The sequence below is a fragment of the Platichthys flesus genome, chromosome 9 (genome assembly GCF_949316205.1).
Source record: "Platichthys flesus chromosome 9, fPlaFle2.1, whole genome shotgun sequence".
Taxonomy (NCBI): Eukaryota; Metazoa; Chordata; class Actinopteri; order Pleuronectiformes; family Pleuronectidae; genus Platichthys; species Platichthys flesus.
The window spans coordinates 3665043-3691788 of NC_084953.1; the positions used below are offsets into that span (position 1 = coordinate 3665043).

Below are 26746 nucleotides of genomic sequence, written 5' to 3' on the forward strand. Positions count from 1 at the left end.
ACATGCATCCTGTCAAGGATAAACTGAGCTGGAATCTGCATTTCCTTCATGTCCATCAGTGAAGAGACAAACAGTCTTACCTGGCAGGCGCTGCAGATCGATGCACGCGGTGCTGCAGGGACTCTGGACCCTGAGTGCTGGAAGTAAAGCAGCAGAGTTGATGCAGGACACTTTAAACCATCCTCCTCTGAGCACGTTCAGCTGCTTTCTGCACAGCTTCATGTAGACCACCTCAGCTGAGGTCGGCAGGAGGAAGCCACATCCCACTGAACCCCACACATACCTGTCAGAGAGAGAGAGGGAGAGAGGAGGGGAGGGGGGAGAGGGGGGAGAGAAAGACAGAGAGAGAGAGAGAGAGAGAGAGAGACACACAGAGAGAGAGAGACACAGAGAGAGATACACAGAGAGAGAGATAGAGAGAGAGAGACATACACAGAGAGAGGGAGAGAGGGGGGAGATAGTCACAGAGAGAGAGAGACAGAGACTGAGACTGAGAGAGAGAGAGATGCTACAATCACCCCCCCCCCCCCAGGCCCCACCCCCTTATTCAACACTGGGTTATAATGCAAAATATGGGAATCCTAATTATAATTTTTATTATTATTATTAGTAGCAGTAGATTCTTTGTCTTTATGTGTATTGCAGCTTTCAAAACATCTGTTACAAGTAAAGTGCTCTACAAAGAGAAAGAGGAAGATCTAAATCTAACAGCATTTAGAAATCAAAGACAGCAAATCATAAAAATAAAAGTCATATTTTAAACGTATGTGTCAACTGTCGCATGAAGAACATAATATACTTATTATATTCACTCAACATATAATAAAACTGTTGAGTGTTTTTCAGTTCATATACTAAGTGACTGTGTAGGCGTGTGGTCCCAGTCAGTGCCCCCCCGAGGCCAGAGGGTCGAACAGGTGGTGACCAGGGTGAGAACGGCCTAATGTGTTATTACTGAACCTTAAATAACACACTGGTCACACTGGTCCAAGTGCACTGGTCTGAGTCTGGCTACTGGAACACAAGCAGCATTACAAGCACCCGGGTAAAGATGATGAACTTATTGTATCGTCATTCCCATCAGACTGATTGTTATTATACAGGAAGCATTTGGCCGATCATTTCCTGTTATGGTGCCAAGTTTCTTTTCTCACAGCAACTTGGGCAAAGATATAAGATTGTAGATGACCTGTATGTATAAATTATTATATGACACTTTTTAGATTTTCATACCACCAAATCTGGTGAGATTCTGTCCACCAGGTGGCGGTGTTGCACAACACAGCCCAAGCTAAAAACATTAAATGATTTTTTACCAGAATCCACAACTTCAAATTTACTTCTTTACACATTTTCCTAAAGACAAAATACTGCAAATCAAACAGTGAGTTAAATGAAATCTGTACAACACTTTCCTTCTGGAACATAAATATGATTTGATTCAACATTAATTAACATCTGTCCTGAATAAAATGTATATTTATATATAGAAAGACTTAAAACTGACCTTAAAGCTGCACATCTGAGTGAAGTCAGTGAAAGAAGTTCTGTCTGTCACTTTGAGTTTCCTCAGTTAAAAGATTAAAACTCAGCTCCTGTTTCAGAAGGCTGCTGAGAGCTGATGGGAACATTTCACGAGTTTGAGCACAACCTGGATCTGGATCTGAATCTTTTGCAGGAACCTGGATCTGAATATTTTGCAGGTGAGGCCTTTGCAGTTTCCATCCAAAAGTGACTTCCTCATTTACTTCCTCATTAATTCCTCATTTACTTCCTCATTTCTTACAAATTAATCTCTAACGTCTGGACTCACCTCATGTTCACAGGAGAGTCTGAGATCAGCTGTTTGTTTGGAGACAGATGCTGCTGGACCAGATGCTGTTGGACCAGAAGCTCTGTGGCACACTCCTCTCCACCAGGAGGCGCCATCATCACTTTTACTCCTCGGTATTTAAAGGTCGTTCTGATTGGCTGAACAGAACCAGGTGGCTGGGAATGAATTGAAAACAAATCATAATCGTGGTCTTTAAAGAATGAACACTGCTGCTGCTCCTGTGTCAGAATAAACATTACATTAACCTTCTCTATATTAATTATTCAAAGACTTTTCATTTATATGTAAGTGTAGGACAGAATATGTTCCTCTGTTTATAAATGCTTGTGTTAAAAGTATGATAATAACAGCCTGGATTTAAATAGTGACTTTCCCACTACCTCGATTCACAAAGTAAAGAAAATAGAAAAAGGTATAGAATAAAATAAAAAATAAACATTAACTTCCTAGAGATATCATGTAAATGTAACTTCTGCTTTTTGATGATTTTTATAAATAAATAAAACAACAGAGGCAGCTCCGCCCTTTGAATCTACGACAGCTCCCCAGCCAATAGGAACCTGGGACACAGCACGAGCAGTAGCAGCAGCAGCCAATGAGCGTGCAGAGGAGGCGGGGCTCTGTGTTGTTGTGCTGGACTTCCTGTGTTGCAGCGTGAAATCAATGAAGTGCAGAGAGAAGGAGGAAGAAGAGAAGAAACGCAGCAGAGAAGGTAGATGATCAATAATCCATCCTGCGCTTTGTGTCCAGGGTTTAATCCGCGAGTGGAACGTGAACGCACCGATGATCAAACTTTGTTGATTTGAGTTTCAATGTGAAAAGAGCTGCTGATGATCACAAGACTGAGACATGTGATATCGATTAAACTGGTCCAGGATCTGCTGTCACACAGGGAACTGGACAAACACACGTTCAACTCAGAAGTTATCTCTACTTTTTGAGTTTGTTGACATGTGTCTTGATGTTGTCGTTTCTCTAACTTCGTATTTCGATGCTCTTATTGTGGTGGGTTGGTTTTTAAAGTAGCAGCATGTGACCAGGTTAGAGAACAATCACACCATCATGTGCCACAAGTGATAAACTTGTGTATTTATCTGCAGGGTGACTACAAAGCCACGTTCTTTTGTGTTGTGATGGAACATTGCATTGATGTGAATGAGTAAAACTTGCTTTTTGGTGCCTCCAGGGGGAAAACAGAGGAGGAAGAGCTGGATGGGTTTCTCTGCCTCGTCACGTCATCAATAGAAGAAGAAGAAGAAGAAGCCACAGTGTGCGGCTCACACCCATCTCCGCCCTCCACTGAAGTCGATGAGCTCTCCACGAAGCAGGGCCAACATGGTGCACGTGTACAACTGTCATCCCTACGCCTCGCAGCAGATCGTGCAGGTCGGTGGAGCCGCACTCGCACCGAGTCACCGCTTCTCAAACATGTCTGTTAATACGTCTCATCTGCTGTGTGTGTCTGTGTGTGTCTGTGTGGGTCAGGTGGAGCAGGAGCCGGGGCTGGTCTGCTGTGGAGGTGGAGCTCTGTTCGTGGTGGCTTCTGGAGGATGCAAGGTTTAGCATCAATATTTATTTATTCGTATATCTGCAAGAACCTTTATTTAAATAGAGACTCACATGTTCTGAACTGTGCATTCATCACATCAGAGTCATTCATACCTCACGTCTGTAATCATCACTGTCGTCTAGATGCTTTAACTTCTCAAATGGATCCACAGACAAAACACAAGTCAGAGGCGCGCGTTGAAAGTATACAATACAGAAATTAAAATATGTGCACACACAATTTTCCAGACTTTTGCTAGTATTGTATTAATATCTCCACTTGAAGATGAAAATCAATCGATTGTGTGTTGATATTAAATAATTAAAAAAGAAAATCTATTAATTTCCACCATTATTTTCATTTGTGTCAGTGAAAAGTACATTGTTAATTAAACCGGATAAGACCAGACAAGGGGATTTCTTTCAGGGTTACTTCCTCTTCACTCTCACTGGGGTAGAAATAATGATTTGCATAGCTGGTATTTAATAATCAGAAGTTAAACGACAACATTTTGTGCAAATATTGTAGAGTATTATCTTAATTTGTAAGTGTGGAGCATGCAGAAACGAGGAGCTTTTAAATTCACTGACTGTTGAACTGAACCAAGGTGGAGGCGTACAGTGTGGAGCAGGAGGGCTGCCCGCTCATCTGCCGCTTCTCCACCATGGGCACGGTGAGGAGCATCCAGCACAGCAAGACAGGTGACCACACCTCCTCCTCTTCACCTCTACCACATTCCTTCTCTCTTCCTCTAATTCACTCCATCTCTCCACCTCTAACACACTCCATCTCTCTACCTCTAACACACCTCCTCCTCTTCACCTCTAACACACTCCATCTCTCTACCTCTAACACACCTCCTCCTCTTCACCTCTAACACACTCCTTCTCTCTAACTTTAACACTCCTCCTCCTCTTCACCTCTAAGACATATCCTCCTCTTCACCTCTAACACACTCCATCTCTCTACCTCTAATTCACTCCATCTTTACCTCTAACACACTCCATCTCTTCCTTTAACACACTCCTTATCTCTTCCTCTAATTCACTCCATCTCTACCTCTAACACACTCCATCTCTTTACCTCTAACACACTCCATCTCTTCCTTTAACACACTCCTTATCTCTTCCTCTAATTCACTCCATCTCTACCTCTAACACACTCCATCTCTTTACCTTGAACACACTCCATCTCTATCTCTAACACACTCCTTCTCTGCCAAAACGTCACATTCACTGGAAGCATCTTTTCCTTCAGCTGACAGCAGTCCTGCTTAAAGTTTGAATTAAGGAGAACATCATCCACATTTTCCTTTCTACCTCCTCCTCCAGGAGACTACCTGGTGACCATTGAGGAGAAGAACAGCGCCACCTATCTGAGAGCCTACACCAACTGGAGATACCAGGTAAACGCCGACCAGTCAAGCACGTCAAGTACCTGAAAGTACTTTGTGCGGTCGATATAAATACATTCAAGTTTTTTCCTGCTCTCCGTTCAGGCCGAGGGGAAAGCCCGTGTTGGGGTGCGCTTGCTGGGCCACCTGCTGCGTGGGGCGTCTGTGCGGGGCGGAGTGCAGATGGAGATCATTGAGATCCCTCTGTCGGAGCGCCCTGTGGCGGTGGCCTGTTGCTCGGTCACTGGGGACCTACTGGTCGGCTGCGAGAAAACCCTGGTTCTGTTCACGCTGAGGAGACCGAACCAGCAGAACCTGGTAAGAATCCAGCTAATGAGGGAGTTTACCAAAATGAAACAGCAGATTTACCTCTCACCTCTTTTTTGGTCTTATTTCTTGATCCTTCAAACATGTATTTGTCGTAGGTGACCAAATTTTATCAATATAAGCAGATTCTTTGATTCAATAAATGTATTAATGGCCAAATTTTTCTCTCTCTGGGAAAATGACAGCAGAGTCAAAGTCCCTGGCCGAACACTCAGCAGAGCTCCAGTCAGAGTCAAGGTAACTCACCGAAAGACACACAACACATTTCATACAGACGCTCATTTAGTTTCTAGTTATCACCTCAAAAGATGATTGAAAACAGGAAAACCCTTTCATGCAGGACCTTGAGGACTCTTCTTCAGTTTCCTCCTCCAACCAGTTTGACCTCCGACCCTTTGTTTTCCACTCGTAGGTCAAACCTCCAGTTCAAACCAAAATGTTTCCATCCTGGACTTTGAACGCTCCGTCATCGTGCACCTTCCCAAAATGTCCCTTAAACAGGTATTTCAATCTCTTCTTCAGTTTAAAAGTTTTTACCTGTCATCTCTTTTTCCCTTTGTCTGCTGCACCGTCACAGCAGTAAATAAAAGCCATATTTAATAGCATATAATAACAACATACATCAGTATAACTACTTTTTATTTTATCCGATATTATTATATAAATATGCTGAAATTTGTTCCTTCACTCACTTCAACTTTGCTATAATTCTTGAAATGTGCATTTAAAAGTCTAATTTACAGAAATATGCCTGAAACAAAAACATACACATCCTAAATAATTCTCTATAATTAATCTAAAATTGAATTTACTCTCTTAAACCCCTCCTGTGCTTCCCCCTGCAGGTGGCGCTGTGTGGAGGATATGTTGCCGTGCAGGCGGAGCTGGAGGTGCTCGTACTGAAACTGGAAGCATCGTCTGAACCTCAAACCCCGGATGACTCCTCGGACACAAACACATGTGGTAATTACACACGTGACCTCATCAGTGTTTACCTCATCTTTAATGCTTTAATGCCACATCTACTTGTTTTTGTTTATGTTTAGTTCCCAGACTGTAGAAAGACCCATTTTAAAAGATCAATAATAATAATAATCCTTTATCGATCCACATTGGAGGAATTCTGGTATATACACATTTTTCATGTGTGTGTCTGTGTGCAGACGATCCTCTGGAGGACCAGTCCGACCTCCTGCTCATTCCGAGGCAGCTGGAGTTACTGGGCGATCGAGCTAAAGACTGTGACATCCCTGTCAGCATTGAGAAGACGGGGCTGGAGGACAAAGGACAATACACGCTGTCATATGTTCTTTTCAGGTGTGTGCGTGTGTGTGTGTGTGTGTATTTGAGTTTGACCTTCATATCTGCATTGAGAGAATATTGTAGATTTAACTTGGGTCCTTTTCCTCCTGCAGGCGTTTTACTCCAGAGTTTTTCCAGGGCTGCAGTGTGGAGGAGACGCAGCTCCACTCCCTGCAGCTCTACCCGCTGTACACCAGTGAGTCCAACAAGTGGCAGGAGAGGAAGAACCAAGATGACACACACACACATTAATTAAACAACAAAACTGACTCAATTACTTGGAGTTTTTCTGCTGCTCTGCATTTTTCACCCTTGAAAGTTTAAAAACTGTATCAGAGACACAAGTTGAAGCCGTTTGGGTGTGTGTTGTTATCATGTTGTGTGTCTGTGTCTCTGCAGAGAGCCAGTTGGCGTCCACTGAGGAACCAGCGTGTGTGTTCTGCTTCTTCTCGCTCCCCAACGCCGGCTACCTGTACAGTCTGAAGGGCGGAGTCGAGCTGCTCTCAGCCTATCAGTATCCAGAGAAGGTCCTGGAGGCGGTGCTAACAGACACCCTGCTGCACGTCATTACCAAGTAGGTCCCCAGTCCCATTTGATATGGAAATCGTTTATTCTTTACCGATCATAAGTACTTGATACTTTAGCAGTTTACCATGCTTTATATATATATGTATTAGTTTTCATACAAACTCTGAAAACATCCAGATACCGGTTCTAAAACTCTCTTTTTTTCACTCCTGAGTGATCCTTGCTTATTTTACCATATTGTGAACAGTTGAAAATGAGTTGTCCAATGTGTAGTTCTGTGTTTTGTCTCTGTTAGGAATGCGTTGCAGTGCTTCACAGTGCGCTGTGCGGCTGTAGCAGCCAGGATCGACGACCCCTACATCGATACCACCATGAAGGTATGATCCTCATCCATGACTCGTGTGTACCTGAACCCAGATCCTCTCTCTGTCTCTGTTTCTAAACATGTGTCTGTGTGTGTGTCTGTGTGTGAAGGCCTGTCCGCCCTGCAGCCTGGAGGTGTGCGCCCTCCGGATGCAGTTGTTTATCGGCCTGCGCTCGGTGTGCGTCTACGGCCGCCACGTCATCCTGCTCTCTGCCGCCGACATGGAGACGCCAGACGAGAGCGAACGCAGCACACAGCGCCGGTAAAACACACACACAGACACACACACCATATACAGACCTCAACACATGAACACACACATAAATTGTCCGTCAGATTGTTCCCGGTGGGCAGCAGAGTACGTTCATTAGGGATTTCTCAGCGCTGTGATGTGTGTGTGCAGTCAGGCATGTATTTATAAACCTGTTTACCGCGTGTGTGTTGTGGTTTTAGCGAGTTGAAAGAACACACCAGGCTGACTGGTATTTTCCTGGCGGTGGGAATCGACCCCGCAACCACGCCGGCTCTGGAGAGCTTTCTGTCACGCCCCTTCCTGTAAGACAACCCCAACACCCCCGCCACCGCCACCCCCCACCCTGAGTATCTGTTGTCTCTTTCAGTCAAGCTGCAGCACCAGGAAATCCCTCAAAACAAAAAACCCTCACGAAAAATGATTATGAACCAAATCCTGAGATTCGGTTTCAACGAAAGACAAAAGCTTTTTTCTCCCAGCGTCCTGTGAACCAGCTGGCTTGTGAATTTTTACATTTTCCAGTGAAACCAGTAGTACTAGTTGCAACTTAATAGTGGTTATAATCTTGAACTTCTCAAGGAAGTCAAGACAAGGTGGTTGCAATAGAAGTTGTTTTTTATTGTTGTAAATACTAAAATATTTTTTACATTTAAGCTAATTTTGTCAGGTTTTCACCATTTCATTCTGTAATTATGTCGTTAATACATACTTCCCTGCTAAATGTCATTATTAAGCATTAGATAAAAACTTAAACCTCCTTCATATGCAAATGTTGAGGCTTTACATCAACTACTACCAATTATTTCTGTTCATTTATGAAAATACAATATATAAATATAATTTATAGTTTATTGATGATTCAAATTTCTGTGTGACTTTGCAGCTTGGTCTAAAAGTGACAACTTATCCTGTTTTAGCTCCCAAACTTAGACGACCATAACCTGCCTAGCTTCCCCCAGTGTGTGTGTGTGTCGGTGTGTGTGTGTGTGTGTGTGAGAGAAAGACGTTTTACTCACAGACTAATCATGTGTGGATGAAATGAAAAGAGCTGAGCTTATTATAGAATAATCCAGCTTCATGACACTGATGAAAATGATGCAGATTTTATGCCACATGATGCGTCAAAGCTGCCATGACACACTCAAACATACACACAAACACAAACACACACACACACACACACACACACATATTATTTACACGTTAGCTTGAACAGCTCACTAACTATTAGTTTGTGTGAAATAAGCTGTAGTTCTACATTAAGTAATAAACAGTGATTTATTACATTCTACAGTGTTGATGATGCAGATGCTGTCGTCTCCATCATCACAACATCTCCTCCTCCTCCTCCTCCTCCTCCTCCTCCTTGTCATTCTTTCACATGTGTCATGACACAATGAAAGAATCCTTTTCCATCTTCGTTCATGGAAAACTTGTGTGTTTGTCTTCTGTGTGTTTGACTTCAGTGTGTTTGTCTTCAGTGTGTTTGTCTTCAGTGTGTTATCAGTGTCAAGTAAAGAAACAGTGACAGATTTAATTCCCTTTCTACAACAGAAGAAAACAAGAAAGTAAAGGAACAGGAGGAGAATTAAACAGGTGTTATTGACGTTTCAGAGTAAAAGACAAGACTCTGGATTACAGATGTAGTAGAGATTAAGTAAATTAGGCAATAGATAAGGTAAGTTAAGTATAAACAGAATATAAAGGTAGGCAATAGAATAACATTTTTTGGAATAAATGTGAATATTGCACAGTTATGAAAGAGGCCTTACTTTCCGACAGCTTTAAGGAAACTTTAAATAAGAAAACCTCAGATTCTAGATTCAAGACACCAAACTCTCCCTCTGAGATTAACTTCCCAATTAGCTTGGATTAGATTTATCTCATTTCTCAGTTTGAATGAATATCTCTGTGTGACTGACCCCAGGAGCAGGAAGTGGACGATCTCCTCTCCTAAAGAAACCAGTGCAGCCGCACATGGATGGAACCTGTACGTGGTCGACACCGTCTCGCCCCTCGTGCTCTACCGAGAGATGGTAACGTCACCTTGTTGCTGTCTATACTCTCTTATTCTCTCTCTTATTTCCTATGTTTCTTTTAATTTTTCTGTTCTGCTTTCTGTAACTGATGAGTATGAGCCGTGGGGAAATAAAAAAATGAATCAGTGCCGTAAGAATGACTCAACTTGTTTCCATCACAAATCAAATAAGAAATGACTTTGACTTTGTCTTACTGCTCGATAGGATTGTCTCACACTGGTTTATGTTTGTTTGTGAGTCTGTACGATGACCTGTGTGTGTCTGTGTGTGTCTGTGTGTCAGGTGGAGTACAGCCGACACTATTCAGAGACCAACCCACAGGCCCAAAGCCTTCGACACCTCCTCAGTGAGGCTCACCTCCTCCTCTGCGCCTCCTCACTGCAGCAGAGCAGCGAGGGCGACCACACGGTGTCTCTGCAGAAAGATACGGAAGGACAGACGGAGGGACAGACACAGACACAAACAGACAGACAAGAACTGCAGGAGGCTCTGAGGCAGAACTGTGCACAGCTGGGAGACTGTTACAGCAGGTGCATGATGGGAAAATGTTCTTTTTGGAAACTGTTGAACTGAACTGTCTTACGTTTGAGAAGGAAAACCCAGAATGAACTTTGAGTTTCAGAGCTTTTGGTTCCTGAGTCTGATCAAAATCTGTTTAAAACTGAAAACCTGAGAAATCTAAATACCAGGAGAGAGATAGAGAGAGAGAGAGACGTGGCTGTCAATCAAAGTCACACTAACACAACACACCTACACACACATGCAGGCTAAACATCCTTATCTCTTGCATCTGTTAACCCTAACACTTTTATGTAAAACCTTGCTGAAATGGCAACAAATAGAGCTTTGCACTTTATCTGCAGAGGATTCACTTCTGTTCCTTTCTTTTTATCTTACTTATCTTACTTTAGTGTGAGAAATCTCTGTTTGTGTGTTCAGCAGTTGTGTTGCTGGGGGAACAAGGAAGTGTATAATTTAGTCTGTGGATCATGTGTGTCTTATCAGCTTCACACTTCTCACGTGTATAGTTAAGGTCTTGAGGAACAGGAAGTGTGGAATTTGGTTTCGAATTGAACACGTGATACCTTCAATATGATAACGATAAGAATGACTGGTTCTCCAGTTCAGGTTCTGCGTACTGAGCCAAGCCTCATTGACGTTTGAAGAATCAGTCGATCAGTTCCTAGGTCCATAGAACCAGTAGCAGGGTTCCATGGACCAGTAGCAGTTGTTTACTTGATGCGGTTCAATTCCTGCAGGTCGCTATTGTTGTTGCAGCCACAGGTCAAACAAACAGCCCGTTCCAAAGAGGCATTAGATTTAATCTAATTCTCAGATTTGCTTTCCTTACCACGAATATCCTTTTGTTTCTCTCTCTCCCCTCCTGTGAAGGGCGAGCCAGAAGGACTGTCACCAGGCTCTGCCGTACTACAGGATGTCCGGACTGTCAGTCACAGAGGTCATCGTCAGGAACCGCCCCCTTCCCAGCAGCCCTCACTCCTATGGCCTCGGCTTCCTGTTCTACCTGAAGCACTTCCTGTTAGAGGAAACGGAGCAGACCCTCAGTCAGGTACACGCTCGATAATTAACACATTTAAAATGTCTTAATTTGGGATAAACAGCAATAACTGTAAAAGTCTAAGATTCAAAATGACAACTTCCTACTCCCACAGGAATCAGCCGATGAGGTCGTTGACATTTTCAGCCAATCAGATCCCTCAGAGATCATCAGCGTGTGTGCCAGCCCGTCCATGACGAACATCAGTCCCGCCCGGACGCTGCGAGTTTTCCAACATCTGGAGGCCACAGCTGGAGTGTCGGTCCCACTGACCATCACGATGGCAACCATGATGCTGCGTCTGGACGACCTGCCGCAGTTCACACAGCTGATGGACAGACATCCTGAGGTGAGGAAGAAGTGAAGAAGAAACAATAACCTGAACTTCAGTCTGTCTGTCTGTCTGTCTCTCTGTCTCTCTGTCTGTCTGTCTGTCCTTCTATCTTTCTGTCGGTCTCTCTGTCTGTTTGTCTGTCTGTCTGTCTGTTTGTCTGTCTTACTGTCTGTCTGTCTGTTTCTCCGTCTGTCCAGCTGTCTTACTGTCTGTCTCTCTGTCTGTCCTTCTCCGTCTCTTTCCGTCTGTCTGTCTCTCTGTCTGTCTCTCCGTCTCTGTCTGTCTTTCTGTCTTTTTCGTTCACACCTGAATATGATAAACGATGTGCTTCAGCGCAGTCTGTTCTGATTTATGTTCCACTGGATTGTGAAGATAAAGTTTGTGTGTGTGTGTGTGTGTGTGTGTGTTTGTTCAGATGCTGCTTGTGTACGGTTTCATCGACGAGCCGAGGCTGCTGCTTCACGGTGGAGGCGGCGGCCCGCACGCACTCGTCCGTCCCACATCGCTGACTCGCCAGCTGGCAAAGTCCCAGCCGGGGCTGCTGGTAGCCGGCATGGTGGCTCTGCATGAGAACAACAAGGCTCAGCTGGAACAGGCCGATCACATCTTCAAGGTGTGTGTGTGTGTGTGTGTTTGTCGCAGTGTCTACCTGAATAAGTTGAACATGAAAGATCCCAAAACGAGAACAGCATTAAACACTTGTTGTGTGTCTTTGTGTGTGTGTGTGTGTGTGTGTGTGTAGGAGCTGGGCTGTGAGAATTGCTTACTGGTGGATTTCTGGGAGGCGACGCTCATGGCCTCTTCACAGGAAGCTGTCATCCAGGAGCTCCTGTTCCGACTGGCTTCGGTCTACATCGAGCGGCTGACGCACACAAACTCAGACGCACACTCCGGCCTCCCTCGCACTCGTCCACCACGCAGGCCGCTGAAGAGCGCCGACGATCTGGTGAGTTTTATATTTGTATTCGCCTCCCTGCCGGTGACAGCTAGAGGCCAGAGGCACTATGTTGACTGGTTGTCCGTCCTTGCCACACGAACACGATAGCTCAATAAAACCCTGAGAGAATTTCTTCAAATTTGGTAAAAATATTGACTTGGATAACATTTTGGAGCCATAGGTCAAAGGTCAGGGTCACAGTAACCTCAGGTCCCTGTGAATAGTAGCACGGCCTGTAATGAATTTCATTACATCTGGTGCAATTCACTTGGTTACTGAATATCTGATTCGATTCCGGTGGTCAAAGGTCATGTTGGCCTCAAAAAACTTGTTTTTTTCCTTTTGAATGATGATTCCTCAAGAGTGCTTTAGTGGTCAAAGGTCACAGTGAGGTTATAATAATCTTGAATCAGTGAACATGTAGAAATATGTATACTGGAACTGCGCTGGTTGGCGGAGGCTTACTCACGCAGTGCGGTAATTCCAGTTCCATTAGGTAAGAATTTGGTTACCTGTCAAAACTAACGATCAGATCTTCTCTGAGATGACAGCATATTTCTGTGTTTCAGATCAACTCCAGCTCCCATTACGGCTCCTTGTACCCGTGGCTCACTGTTCTGTGTCCAGCTCACACTACCAGCTTCCAGCACCAGGAGGCGTTACACAAACTGCAGGTAATTTGTGCCTGAACATGACATTGTTTGCTACTAATTCAGCAGCATATGTGAAAAATTACCACCACTTGATTCAACCCAGATGTAAATGAGCGATGGAACGTGAGCTGTGACCTGAGGAGACTATTTCAACATCATGATAACTGATCAAATGGATCCTGTTGAGCTCAAAGATCAGCTCATGTATTTCAGTTATTGTTGTGGAGTGATTTGAACTCTCATCATTCCTGCATCTCTCCTCAGTCTCTCCTGTGTGGTCCGTCCATGTCCATTGGTTCTGTACTCCCTCTGTTGGAGCGTCTGTCGGAGGACACCCTGTGGGGCTTCAGCCTGCACCTCCTCTGCGCGACCAGAAGGGGGCAGTTTGACAGCAGCATAGAGAAGCTGCTGGACCGATGTCCTCAGGCCATCATCGCCTTCGCCAACCACCATCTGCAGGACAGACACATGGTGCGTGCTGACCTGTCCCCCCCCCCCCCCCCCCCGCACTGTATCACGGCTGCATTACAGTTTCTCTTTGAGTGTCTCAGAGTCTGACAGCCATGCTGGATCTTTGCAGGCGCTGTGGTGGAAGAAGCTGCTCCCAGAGCTGTGCAATCGCACGAGAGCTGCAGGGGACAACAGCATCCTGCTGGCTGCTCTCAAAGGTAGAAGCACCCCCCCCCCCCCCCCCGCGAGTACAGTCAGTCAAAAGCACCAGGCTCTTATTCATTAAAGGCCAGATGCCTTCCTGCATATTTACTTGACATGGTTGAAGAGAGAAAAACCCTCCAAAGACACATGAGGTCAGATGAGGAGAAAAGCTCTGTTAATGTGTCATGATGGTTTCGTCCCAACAGAAACACTGGTTGTGGTTGCCACAGAGACCAGCCCGGCACAGTTCCTGGAGCTCGTACCGGACGACGGCACGGCGTCCTACTTCCTGCCTCACCTGTTGACATGTAGCCAGAGACACCTGCTTGCCTGAGACACGCAGACACGCACGATAACACAAAGACAAGTGTGTCTCCGCTGGGGGCTGAAGGTCAAAGTTCAACTCAGGACGGTCGTTTGTTGAAGATGAAAGTGAAAGAGAAATCCTGATTCTATAACAGGAGCACAATGACCGGCCCTTTGGTTGGATGAGCCAAACAAACACAGTGATTAAAACTTCAATGACAGTAATTCACTAACAATGACACACACTATAAATACATTTTACTGTCATCCTGTCAGTATTAAAATGGGGCAGCCATCTTACAAGGAGGAAGGGTTTATGACCTTTACATCAATCAGTCATCAGGGGATGATTGGCATCACTTGTGCGGAGCCATCATTATTAACTATGATCTGAACAAAACCCTCGGCCTCAGGCTTTGTTGGTTTACGATGAGACATAATCACAAACATTCCACGTTACGCCCAAGGACTGAAAAAATGATAGCAAAACCAGGACCAGGAAGTAGTTGAGTATTTTGAACTGTGGTGAACCGCCTGCAATTATTCTTCTGTGTCATTGTTTGCACGGAGCTGTGTTGAATATTTTAGCGCTTCATGATTTAGGATTATGGAATTAACCTTGAAATATTCGATATCCTGACATAGTTTCACCATCGTCAGTGGATGAGATGAGAAGACAGAGAAATGTCTTGGATTGTCCCCGGAGCATCGAGCGCTTTCCATTTCACCCAAATCGATTTAATTTAAATAAAAATTAAAATTCCTTATTCCTTTTTCTCCCAACAACCAAAATCTGAAAATTCCTGCTACTTATTTATATTCAGTAAAGAACAAAAGTAAACTGTATCTCACACATTATTAACCTGAGTTGCATGAAGTTCCTGATAATACATTCACTCCTGCAGAATAAAGGAATGTTGTGCTGCTGCTTCAGTTGACTGACATTGATTACAGATTATTGTGTGTGTGTGTGTGTGTGTGTGTGTTTGCGTGTGTTGTGTGACCTCAGTTTCATCAGAGAGAGGGTGTGTGTGACTCTAAACAAACACTCAGCACTTTTGTCTTTGCTCCAAATTCTAAGATTAGATCACGGTCATCAAGTCAGTTAATGTTCGACAGCCGAGTTCAGGAATCGTCCTGATCTACTCGACGAGCAAAAACAACAAAGTGTATTGTTATAATTATTATTTACAACATATATCGCTTTTTAAAAGTGCATTAAAATATATATTAAATCCACAAAACGAAATGTAAATGTAAAATGCAAAAAATAAATAAATTAGTGCAATAAAAGCACAGAATAAAACATATCTTCGTGAAGTCCTTTTTTGCATATTTTATATTTATAAAGTATTTTGTAACATGGTTAAAATATTGGTTTTAGTATATATTGGTTAAGTAATTAATTAAAAGTGACTCAATCATCAGGTTGTGTGAAGAGGAATTGATCAGTTTCATTAAAGTTGTTTATTTGTAAACGTCTCATCTACACTCACTCCTCTGTATTGAATACCTTACTTTAAATAACTCAGTTCACATCAGTTTAATTCTAAAGATGCTGCTCAACCAACCAGAGCTTCTCGACCTATCTCTGAACCATTGACACCCTCAGAGCTGTCATCACAGGACCAATCACAGCCGGAGAGGACGACCCGGAGCCAATCAGAGCTGTGGACCTTGATGCATCTCACCTTGAGTTAATAAGAGCTCAGCTGTTCACATGTTTGGAAGACCACCACCTCCTCCACCGCCACCTCCTGCTCCTGAGGGATATATCTGGAGGTTCAGTAGCTGAGTGAGGAAGGGACTGGAGGAGCAGAACAACAACAAGGCAGGATCACAAAGAAGAAAGTAAAGAGTTGTAGGAGATGAAGCTGTGTGAGAAGAAGATGACGTTGGCGACCATGACAGAAAACATAGAGATGGCGCTGTTCTCTTCAGAGGAGCTGTGCATGGTGATACTAACACAGGAGCAGCAGGAGCAGCAGGAGGAGCAGGAGCAGCAGGAGGAGCAGGGATACAACTTCCAAATGGTGGGTCGTCTGAATCTCTGCAGCTTCAACTCAAGCTGTAGTTTCCATGTGTCTGTGTTCAGCAGGAGCCTTCAGTCCAACACAAAGTCCAATGTTCTGCGGGGGGAGTGTGAGGAACATGTGAAATCTATAGGCGCTGATGAGTTCATTTGACTGAGACTCACAATATATCATTTGAATCGCAGATAAAAAACGTTTTTCATTTGTTCCTTCTGGGATCTGACCTTTACTTTTATTTGTCCTGATTTTAAGATGCTCAGGTCATTTCAACTGAATTTTTAAAGGTAACAATGTCCCTGTTATTCTGGATCAACCTGAGTGAAGTTTGAAGTTTTTAACTCTTTGTGGTTTAATACTTGACAAACATTCTGTGCTCGCACAATGCATAAGCAATACATTTACATATTGGACCTTATGCTATATTGCTTTTGATTCAAACTATATTGTCATAATTATTGCCACTTTATTTTAATGCCCAACCCTAGACTACTGTCCAAAGTTTTCAGTGGGACCTTTAAGAATTTTGAAATGTATTTCTGGAGAAAACTGGTTTCAACACCACAACAGAGTAACATAATTGTGTGTACTTCTTTTTTAGCTGCTAATATGTCACAATTCCAAAAATCCATCAAAGGATTATAGTTGATAATCTGCCTCTGATAAATATTCAATTCCAACAAGAACAGAAACAAATTACTTTCGATCGTATAATAACTGGACATGGAGGAACTGTCCTGTTTTCAAGGGTCACAAAACAAGATGGCTGTAAATCCACTGCTGTCATGACAGAAATGTTTTTGTGTGTGTGAATTGGATGAAATGACCCTTTACACCATAAAGATTCTTCAACAATATCACATTTTAGACACAGACTGCAGCGAGAAACAAGATCTGAGTTGCTGTGTTAGTTCTGTAGAATCCAAACTGTTGTTTAACCTTCTCTTCCTCATCTTATTCTCAGAGACGCCTGGAGCATCCTCTGGACCCCAACTGGAAACCAGCGCCTGAGATCCAGCCCGAGGTCCAGCCCTGGCAGCAGGCCAATCCCAAATCTGAGGCCCCTTCCAGGGAGGAGGCTGAGCCCGGCAGCCCGGTCCCTGCAGCCTGCATGGAGGAGATCGAGATAGAAATGGAGGTGAGTGGTGAAGATGGATGTTGGGTTTGAAACATGTTTATGAAAACATGTTTCTGTTCAATGAAACCTCCGTTCATTTGGTTATTTTCTTTCTGCAGGTGTTACTTCCCTTCAAAGTGTTTCAGTCTGTGAAGGTAAAGTCACATGATCCTTATGTATATCAGTGATTCACAAAACAGCTGGATTCAAATGCACAGATTTCTCCTGATAAAAGAAAACCTTCACTCCCCGTTTGAATGTATTTAACTTTGAAGAAGTTACAGTGATCAAACTAATTAAATCCCTTTTTATACATGAACAATGAGGAGCAGCTGCAGTTCAATGAGTTTGTTGCTCAGTGAAAGAATCAGCTTGTCAATCAATCAACACTTTTCTTTTGACCAATCTATTGTCTGACCTAAATCCCATCATATAGTGAAGTGTTGATTAGGTCAGTCACAGATCAAAATCAACTGAAAGTACATTTTAAACTTGGATATTTAATCATGTGTAGATCACTTGGTCTTCATGTATATGCATAAATTATTTATTTATTTAGTATATTAAATGTCAGAAAATAAGGATAACGTGCCTGCTGCAAATTTCTACAAAGACACAAAAGAGTTTGTCATTTGATGAAATTGGTTTATAATTATTTGAGATACAGAAAAGCAGTTTAGTTTATATTACTTCAATTGTTTTTGTTTTTAATTATCAGTTGATTGACTCTTTAATCAATCGAAAATTGCAATGCTCGTTTTCTCTTTTGGCTCAGTTGTTTCCTGTGATACTTGCAGCAAAATCTTAAGATTAAAAAAAAATTCTGTTAATGGCAAATCAATTTTCTGTTTGACGTGAACCTTGTTAAAGACGTATTGTGGTCATGTGACATGTATCCGTATTTTTCGGTTGCAGCTGTTGCCAAACAAAGTGCGACGTGTGAAATGGAGGCGACTGGTTCCACAGCGGTGTGGACTGGTGGTCAAAGACGTGGTGTGTCTACCCAGCGACCTCGGCCTGGCTCAGCTGGAGAGGTGAGTGTGTGACGTGACATCTGCTCTCTAGTAGAACACGATCTGTCTGAACAATTAGTGAACCACATGCAGCTTCCAGGATTTGATGTTTTTTTTGTTTGTAAATATTCTTAAACTTTAAATAAAAGGATGTGGAGCGACCATTTACTGTTTTTTGTTTTTCTTGTCTTATTGGTTGTATTTTATGTTAAAATAATGGCAAAAAATGTCTCTGTCCCTGTAGACCTATCGTTCCACAAGGCAAAGAAAGGGCAGCACTGGCTGCAATGGGAATGGTCGCTCGCATTACCATCGACTACGGTTGGTCGGCTAATCAGATGGAGAGTCGGCTGGCGATGCTCTTCAAGGGGAAGTTTGAGAGACAAAGGTTTAACTTCATGTATCTACAGGTGTGTACGGTGAATTCTGTTTATATTCATTCATTCTATATGAGATTCAGAGTTGAACCCTGGTTTTCACAGATTCAATTTAACACAAGGTATTTCTTAAGTTGTCCAACCGTCATGTTACAGAAGCAGAGGGGAAAGTAAAATAAGATTACATCCGTAAAAAGTACTTAAGAAGTAAACATGCACTACGAATACAGACAATATTAAAAGATTTAAATATGCACAGTTTTAGGACTGCACATAAAAAGCACTAGAAATTGAAGACATTGAAGTTTACCTTAACGTTGGTCAAGTAAATGGAGACAGAATTTTTAAATCCAATATATAGGTAATTATGAAAAAAATCATAATTGGACGTTTAGTTTAATGTAAATGATTCAGCATTTTAGTCAATTTTTTAGTGTATTTATATTTGATGGTTTGTGTTCCCAGTGTTTGCAGGGATCCAGGGCGCTGTTCGTCCCTGACACCCCCGCAGACGGCTGGACGGGGGAGCAGGTGCTCAGGATTGCTGGACATGGACCTTTGTATGTCTTCCACCAGCTGGACGAGCCCCAGGTAGCAGGAACCACCGCCGCTTTACTTTATGACTCAGATTCACATCTCATCAGTTTCTGTTCTAAATGTTTGTCCGTGTGTGAGGAGGTTTCTCGTTTTCAAGAGTTCGATTCCCTTGAGGCCCGTCAGCCTGCTTTAGCTCTCACCACACAGGGACCTGTGGAATGTAATGATATTAAATACATAAATGATGTAAATATATGTGATGTGAGTGTTCTGACAGAAATGGGGATGTACTATCGGTATGTTGCTTAAAAAGCGGATCTTGGAACCAATTCCCTTTTTAATATTCACATGTTTCCTGCACACTGGAGTTAAAATACTTTCTTTCAACAGGCGGAATGTGAGACGTCTGCAAAGGAGATGCTTGTGGTGAACAGGTGAGAGAGAAACTAGAAACGGATCCATATGGATATCTGGGGGGTGATGCCGATACCGTTATTGGGGGATTTAAAAAATGTCCGATGCCAAACTATCGGCTGATTTTTATTTATGTTAGAAGCATTAGCAACGATTTCTAAGACGTTGAAATCAAACTCTTTTGATGAAGAAATTGAACGGAAATCTTCATTACCAAATAAATAGAACCTGAGAATAATATAGAAAATAATAAAATGTACATACACTTAAATGTATGTACATTGGTGCACTTGTTTGTAAAGTGCACCAACCACACCAAGGCAATTTCCTGTATGTGGAAATATACATGGCAATAAAAAGAATTCTGATTCTGATCATTTCTGCATTATTTATTCTGTAAAATAACATATAATATATGTAATATACAATAACATCTGTCGGGCTCCATTTAAATGAACCGTATTACTGAATTACATAAATGTACGAGCTTGCTGTCTCTTGTCAGGAAGGAGTTTTGTCGTGAAGCCAACACAGAGAGCCGCCATGGTGGAGACAATCAGCCGGGAGAACAGATGCAGCCTCTTGTGTCCAGGACCACGGACGAGGTGAGTTGATTTGATGAAACAGTCCAGAGAAATTCTACGAACAGAGGGGACATGATTTCTGTCTGTCCCTGTAGATCCCACTCGACCTGGACACTGTCCTGAGACTGTTCCGCCAGAAGAACATGAATCCAGATGTAGAGACCCACATCCAGGTGAGGAGGAGTGAGCTGCTCTGCGGAGCTGAGGAGGTGGTGATGAGTCCACGTTTCAGTTTCCGGACGACACCCATCATCTCCTTCAGTGGCGAGGAGACCCAGGACCACGAGGAGCCGCTCAGAGAGTTCTTCAGGTTGGGATTTACCTTGAATTTTACCTGAAGAACATTTTAGATTTAGATTCAACTTTATTGTCATTGCACAGTACAAGTACTTATACAACGAAATGCAGTTTAGCATCTAACCAGAAGTGCAAATAAAGCAGTTAAAGTGCAGAGTATTATGTGTATTTAAAATGGATTGTAAATAAATAAGGTATGTGCTGTAAGAAATATATATATATGGAATAGTACAGTATTAACAGGTATTGTATGATATAAGAACTATGAGCAAGATAAATATATAAAAATACTATAGGCAGGATAATACAGTAGTAGAAAAAGTAACAGTGTAGTGCAAGTGTTCAAATGTTTGCTATGGTTTTACTGTGATAAGCTGCTTCTCCATGTTCCTGGTGTTTCTCTGTGTCGACTAATTATAAATCTGGATATTTTGGTTTTCAGACTGAGCCCCATCATGATAAAACTTATATTTAAGCTGATATTTTCAGACATTAATGCCAGATCACTCTGCCTGTCACACTTCTTTATGCACAAGGTGACTTATATTAAGTTACCTATGCTCTTTGATACAAAGTCCATCACCTAAATCATCCATCTCTGACTAAAGATGAGTTCTTCTCACACAGGTTGACTCTTCTGGAGCTGCTGCAAAGTTCTGTCTTCGAAGGTCGTCCAGGACGCCTGTACTTGACCTATGACCTTGCAGCTCTTGAAGACAGGAAGTATTACCAGGCGGGCGTTCTGATTGGCTGGTCTCTGGCTCATGGCGGGCCAGGACCACGTTGTCTCCACCCTGCACTTTACCAGGTCGAGTGCTACACACTGACTGACCTACGTGACACAGTTCATACATTAACACACACGTAAACTGGAAGATAGACTTAGAGGTTGTTTTTTGTATAATTTTATAAAAACCAAAGATTCACAGTGGTAATGATGTCAGAGTGAAACTGTTCATGGTCCCTTTTGTAATGCATTTCAAACCATGTACTTACAGTGGATGTGTGGCCTCAATCCATCCATGGAGGACTTCAGTTCGGAGGACATTGCTGACGCTAAAGTGCAGGATCGATTGCAACAGGTAGCGCACACAGCCACATACACACACACACACACACACACTCCTTTTTATTTAATTTATCTCAGCACATGAAGGGATAAGAGCATAAATAAACGTACATACTACACTGGACAAATGTATTTAACCTTTTCTCCCTTCTCTATAAAATATAAATGTTAATGTGCAACTTGAAAAGGAAAACCCAATCTGCTGGTATTTTTGTGTATAGACATTAACAATGTTCTTCTTCCAGTTGCAGTGTTGTACTGATGTGAAGCTGCTGTCTCCCAGTCTGTGTGACTGGGTGTCGAGCTGCGGAATCCCTGGGATCTATTCGGCCAGCTCCAATCAAATACCAGCCATCTATATGGGCATGGTCAAACACTGCATATACAACAGGTACATGCACACACAGACACGCACACATACACTAGGAGGGCACTCAGTAGAGCTCATACCACCCCTCCATCGTCATAGTGGTGAGTAGATAATGAGGGAAGTTTAATTTTGGGGTGAACCATCCCTTTTAACAAGGTGCAACACCCTCTGTCTTTAACCCTCGGCTAGATTTTAATAAGAGTGAGGGATTCCTCTCCCAGTACAGACAGAAGTGCAATAGATCAACAAAGAAAGAATAATATACACAAAATATGAGAGTCTCATTGTCTAACCAAGTCCCTCCGCTGTCTGTCAGAGTGGCCAGTATGATCTCCCAGTTCACCGAGGGGATGAACAGCTGTGGTGGATTGTGGAACACGGTACAGTCCCACTGGGAGGCATTTGTCCCAGTGATGACGAGCACACCGCAGGAGCCTCTGACCCTGGAGGAGTTCAAGCAGCTCTTCCACTTCTGCTACAGCCACGAAGGTTCCCCGCTGAGGGCGTCTGAGGAGGCCACAGTGGGATACTGGGAAACGGTGCTCACCTTCATAAGCAGTAAGCACAGAGGGATGGATGGAAGTAAAGCTTAAACATCCCTGTGGTTCTTCTGGAAGTTTGCTGTGTCTCTGAAGTACTTCAGCTTGTACGGAGAGCTTTTTTTTCAAATAATTACTCTGTGTGCTCCATCAGATGATCAGGCAGAGTTTTCCTTTGAGGACGTCCTGGCCTTCATCACAGGAGCTGATCACCTGCCTCCTCTTGGGTTCCCTAGGTTGATCTCTCTGCTTTTCTACTCCCAGGTAGATATTCCTCAGATCAGACTCAGATATCAAGCTGTCCTGAAAATGTTGTCCACAAAGAATTCTCAAGAATTTCTCAGCTCAAACTGGAATGACTCTAGATCACATGATTCCCCCAAGGCCTCATAGTACCTTTAAATGTATTCAAGCAGCACAATACTGCATTCATAGAAACCTGTTCCACAACTATAGGACTATCACAATGCTAAGGTAAATTCCTGGATCTGTCTTGTGCCAAGTATAATCTTTCCACCAAGTTTCGTTGAAATCCAAAATAAATTTGTGTAATCCTGTGGTCGAATAAACTTGAACAGCGATATGTTGCATTCCCCCCCCCCCAGGGCCCAACTGTCCCCTGATGAAAATTGTAAATTCATTAGATCTGTATATTTTATTGGATCGGCACCAAATTACACATGGTCATATCAGGCCCCTCAACATACCAGATTTATTTATATGTTTTCCTCAACATCCTTGATATATTCCAGAACTAAACAAAAATGTTACGGCTTCTTCCTTCCACTTAGTTTCCTCCTTCAAAGACAAGCCATATAAACTGTTCTCCTTGATCTGATTCATATTCTTGATTCTTCAGTTTCAAGATCAATCTTCATGTCACATTTCTTTTGCTTTGAATCCTTTTTCCAGGATGGTCTCCCCCACGCCTCCACCAGTGCTCTGGAGCTCTTCCTGCCGAGGGCCGTGGCGGGAGCTGTGGATCTGCTGGTGCTGCTGAGCAGAGCCGTGCACGAGGCCCTGGGCTTCACAGGTCTCCAGAGAGACGGATAGGACATGTGCACGGAACTGATGACAGGTTTAGGAACTGGAAGCCCTCCTGAAAACTTTGGGTCCTGCTGAGAACTGACTTAGTGGCGCTCAGAGGATTCTGCCAGACATTAACGATGAGACTTCGAAGAGAGTTGCATCACGGTGAGGAGGTTTAAGTGCTGGTCTGTGAACAGTTAGTAGCTTTTGACACTTTCACTCTTGCAACCTGAGGACAAAGCTGAGCCCAGTTTTTGTTTAAAGATTCATTCATTCAGAGTCGGGTGTATGAGAGCGGCACACACTCATTTATTTTGTGTAATGGAAACAATTCAATTGTGGCCTTAAGGTATGTATATGATAGATGAGGCTGGATGAATTGTGTCGTATTGTACGATACATGCACAACTATAGTCGTCACAAATTGATTCCACACGATACGTTTTCTTTTAAACTTTTAATAGTTATTCAAAAAACAATCCTTAATTCCTGTATTTCCAGTTTGTACATATTTTCATACAGATATCTGTGACGTCTAAACAGAGCAGCTATTATTTGTAATTTCATACACTGAGCATTGTTAGATAATCAACATTTTACCTCTTTTATATCTGTTTCAAAACCTGTTTAATTGGTATTCTAAACAAATTTTATATATATTGTGTATGCTTTCAAAAAATAATAAAAAAAAGATTTATTAAAGAATAGAATGAATTCATGATTATATGCCTCTTTATTTATCTTTCGAAAGGATATATGAAAAACATAACTGCTTTACTCATTCACCAAGTGTCTCAACTCAAGTTTTTATATTTATACATTCATATCTATGGGGGGGCTGGAGCCAATGTGTACAATTCATGTCAGAACAATATATAAGAACAATTGTATTATAATATTGACTGTCTGAAGAGTCCCTGCAGTAAGAAAGTAAGACATGACGGATACAGTTTAGGATCACGAAGGATTTAACTTGCTCTTACTCGTATTTAACACTTCATGCTTCATTAAATTGCCTAAAAACCACAATAAATAATAAATATCCATTCCTTCATAATGCCTCGAGACCTTGAAACCGAAAGAATGATGTGCTTACAGAGGCTTTATAACCTTCATGAAGAAGGGCCACCACCTGACTAACAAGCAGTGCGTTCACATATGCTATACCTCTGGTGCACTGGAAAGACGAGCCTGGGTTAATTCTTGACATGACAAGACAAAGGAAGTTCACATTCATTTGAGGTGACGTTGAACTCTGCCAGTAAAAGTGACAGAACATTCCTATTGTAGGTCCACCTTTTAATAAGGAAGCTCACCAAGGTTATTGTTGCCGGTGATCTGTGTTATTTGTTATCACATTTACGAAATGAAAGGAGGAGTGAGCGTGAAACTGTTTTGAGAGTTTCCTGTCTACTTGGGCCAGCATGGCAGCTACTGCTCCAGTTACAAAGTACGGGATCTCCAGACAACAATTAATAAAGAACACCTCTTTGACAGATCAAATTTCTTGGTTTGAGATTCCCAGTTTACTGTGCAAACAACTTGACATTTGAGTCCAATGCACTTCTCTATTATTTACAATCCTGGGAAATAAAATCAACTGTGCTGTGCTGCAAATATTTTCCATGTTATTTAACAAAAATAAAAAGTGCATGAGGAGCCTTCCAAGTTTCTGCATTTCCCCCAAAACACCTTCACATTCACCTTGAGCACAATCCAGCTGCTTCTGGTGGTTTGGAAATAGATGTGGATCTTTGCAGCACAGTGGAGCACAACTGCATTTGATGTGTTTAACTTATTGTCACAAAACTCAAATATTTCTTTCCATATAAAATAAAATCATAATGATGAACTGCCCTTTTACATTGTGTTAAAACTATACCACCAGAACAATAGTTTTTTTAACAGTCTGTCTCCATGGAGCTTCTATGGGGCAACTCTGACTCTTTTAATGGAATTCACTTTCACTGTGAAGGCTGTGCTGTTCAGTAGCGTCGTATTCATAAACTAAATGGAGAGAAAAACACAGAATAGACGATCAATCTCATTTCCTTCATCCCATCCATTTGTATTGTGTGCATACATTGTCGTGGCTTATATTGAGTGAAGAGATTTAACGAAAGAGTTATTTTAACATTTCTGTTTTACGTACCTGATTGATATGCTCAGCGATGGTTCCATTGCTGAGCTCACCAGACGAGGTGATTTTCATTTGTAGAAAGATTACTGCTGCAGGGCCTGAAGGGATTGTTGTCAGGGAAGTGGTTGTTGTCGTTGGTGTAGTGGTTGTTGTTGTTGGGGAAGTGGTTGTTGTCGGAGTAGTGGTTGTTGTCGTTGGGGAAGTGGTTGTTGTCGGAGTAGTGGTTGTTGTCGTTGGGGAAGTGGTTGTTGTTTTTGGGGTAGTGGTAGTTGTTGTTACAGCCATGGTTATAGGGGTAGTGGTTGTTGTAGTTGGGGTAATTGTTGTTTGGGTAGTTGTTGTTGTTGTCGGGGTAGTGGTTGTTGTAGTTGGGGTAGTGCTTGTTGTCGTTGGTGTAGTGGCTGTTGTTGTTGGGGAAGTGGTTGTTGTCGGAGTAGTGGTTGTTCTCGTTGGGGAAGTGGTTGTTGTTGTTGGAGTATTGGCTGTTGTTGTTGGGGTAGTGGTTGTTGTTGTTTGGGTAGTGGTTGTTGTAGTTGGGGTAGTGGTTGTTGTCATTGGGGTAGTGGTTGTTGTTGTTGGAGTAGTCGTTGTTGTTGTTGGGGTATTGGTTGTTGTTGTTGGAATAGTGGTTGTTGTTTGAGTAGTGGTTGTTGTAGTTGGAGTATTGGTTGTTGTAGTTGGGGTAGTGGTTGTTGTTGTTGGGGTACTGGTTGTTGTTGTTGGGGTAGTGGTAGTTGTTGTTACAGCCATGGTTATAGGGGTAGTTGTTGTTGTAGTAGGGGTAATTGATGTTGGGGTAGTGGTTGTTGTCGTTGGTGTAGTGGTTGTTGTCGTTGGGGTAGTGGTTGTTGTCATTAGGGTAGTGGTTGTTGTTGTTGGAGTAGTCGTTGTTGTTGTTGGGGTATTGGTTGTTGTTGTTGGAATAGTGGTTGTTGTTGGAGTAGTGGTTGTTGTAGTTGGAGTATTGGTTGTTGTAGTTGGGGTAGTGGTTGTTGTTGTTGGGGTACTGGTTGTTGTTGTTGGGGTAGTGGTAGTTGTTGTTACAGTCATGGTTATAGGGGTAGTTGTTGTTGTAGTAGGGGTAATTGATGTTGGGGTAGCGGTTGTTGTCGTTGGTGTAGTGGTTGTTGTCGTTGGGGTAGTAGTTGTTGTCGTTGGGGTTGTGGTTGTTGTTGTTGGGGTAGTGGTTGTTGTAGTCG

General features: G+C 42.6%; 2 protein-coding genes across 3 annotated transcripts; both read left to right on the forward strand.

The window, feature by feature from the left end:
• Positions 1 to 2476: 2476 nt before the first annotated feature.
• hps3 (HPS3 biogenesis of lysosomal organelles complex 2 subunit 1) lies at positions 2477 to 14964 on the forward strand. 2 transcript variants are annotated; one of them, XM_062396075.1, is made up of 25 exons: positions 2477 to 2546; positions 3021 to 3220; positions 3320 to 3391; positions 3991 to 4084; positions 4715 to 4788; positions 4882 to 5094; positions 5289 to 5340; positions 5516 to 5604; positions 5949 to 6066; positions 6267 to 6420; positions 6519 to 6601; positions 6805 to 6979; positions 7229 to 7310; positions 7408 to 7559; positions 7751 to 7852; positions 9478 to 9586; positions 9872 to 10119; positions 10982 to 11159; positions 11263 to 11496; positions 11897 to 12094; positions 12224 to 12427; positions 12988 to 13092; positions 13336 to 13542; positions 13652 to 13739; positions 13932 to 14964. In XM_062396075.1, exons 2-25 carry the CDS (start codon positions 3143 to 3145, stop codon positions 14057 to 14059), a joined length of 3237 nt encoding a protein of 1078 aa, XP_062252059.1. In that variant the 5' UTR covers positions 2477 to 2546; positions 3021 to 3142; the 3' UTR covers positions 14060 to 14964. The 2 variants fall into 2 exon arrangements, with proteins under 2 accessions (XP_062252059.1, XP_062252058.1); XM_062396074.1 differs by lacking the exon at positions 7751 to 7852.
• Positions 14965 to 15761: 797 nt separating this feature from the next.
• On the forward strand, positions 15762 to 24018 carry LOC133960293 (uncharacterized). Its single transcript, XM_062394793.1, has 15 exons — positions 15762 to 16064; positions 17026 to 17199; positions 17298 to 17333; positions 18094 to 18212; positions 18436 to 18601; positions 19034 to 19159; positions 19496 to 19539; positions 20025 to 20124; positions 20199 to 20413; positions 21028 to 21208; positions 21399 to 21482; positions 21715 to 21860; positions 22156 to 22397; positions 22533 to 22642; positions 23291 to 24018. Exons 1-15 carry the CDS (start codon positions 15900 to 15902, stop codon positions 23429 to 23431), a joined length of 2049 nt encoding a protein of 682 aa, XP_062250777.1. The 5' UTR covers positions 15762 to 15899; the 3' UTR covers positions 23432 to 24018.
• Positions 24019 to 26746: the final 2728 nt, after the last annotated feature.

Coding starts and splice junctions, on each gene's coding strand:
- hps3 (XM_062396075.1), top strand. CDS start 3,143: ATGAGCTCTCCACGAAGCAGGGCCAACATGGTGCACGTGTACAACTGT. Junction 7,560..7,750: donor GAACGCAGCACACAGCGCCG/GTAAAACACACA, acceptor TTGTGGTTTTAG/CGAGTTGAAAGAACACACCA. Junction 13,543..13,651: donor ATCTGCAGGACAGACACATG/GTGCGTGCTGAC, acceptor GGATCTTTGCAG/GCGCTGTGGTGGAAGAAGCT.
- LOC133960293 (XM_062394793.1), top strand. CDS start 15,900: ATGAAGCTGTGTGAGAAGAAGATGACGTTGGCGACCATGACAGAAAAC. Junction 17,334..18,093: donor AAGTGTTTCAGTCTGTGAAG/GTAAAGTCACAT, acceptor TTTCGGTTGCAG/CTGTTGCCAAACAAAGTGCG. Junction 19,160..19,495: donor ACCAGCTGGACGAGCCCCAG/GTAGCAGGAACC, acceptor TTCTTTCAACAG/GCGGAATGTGAGACGTCTGC.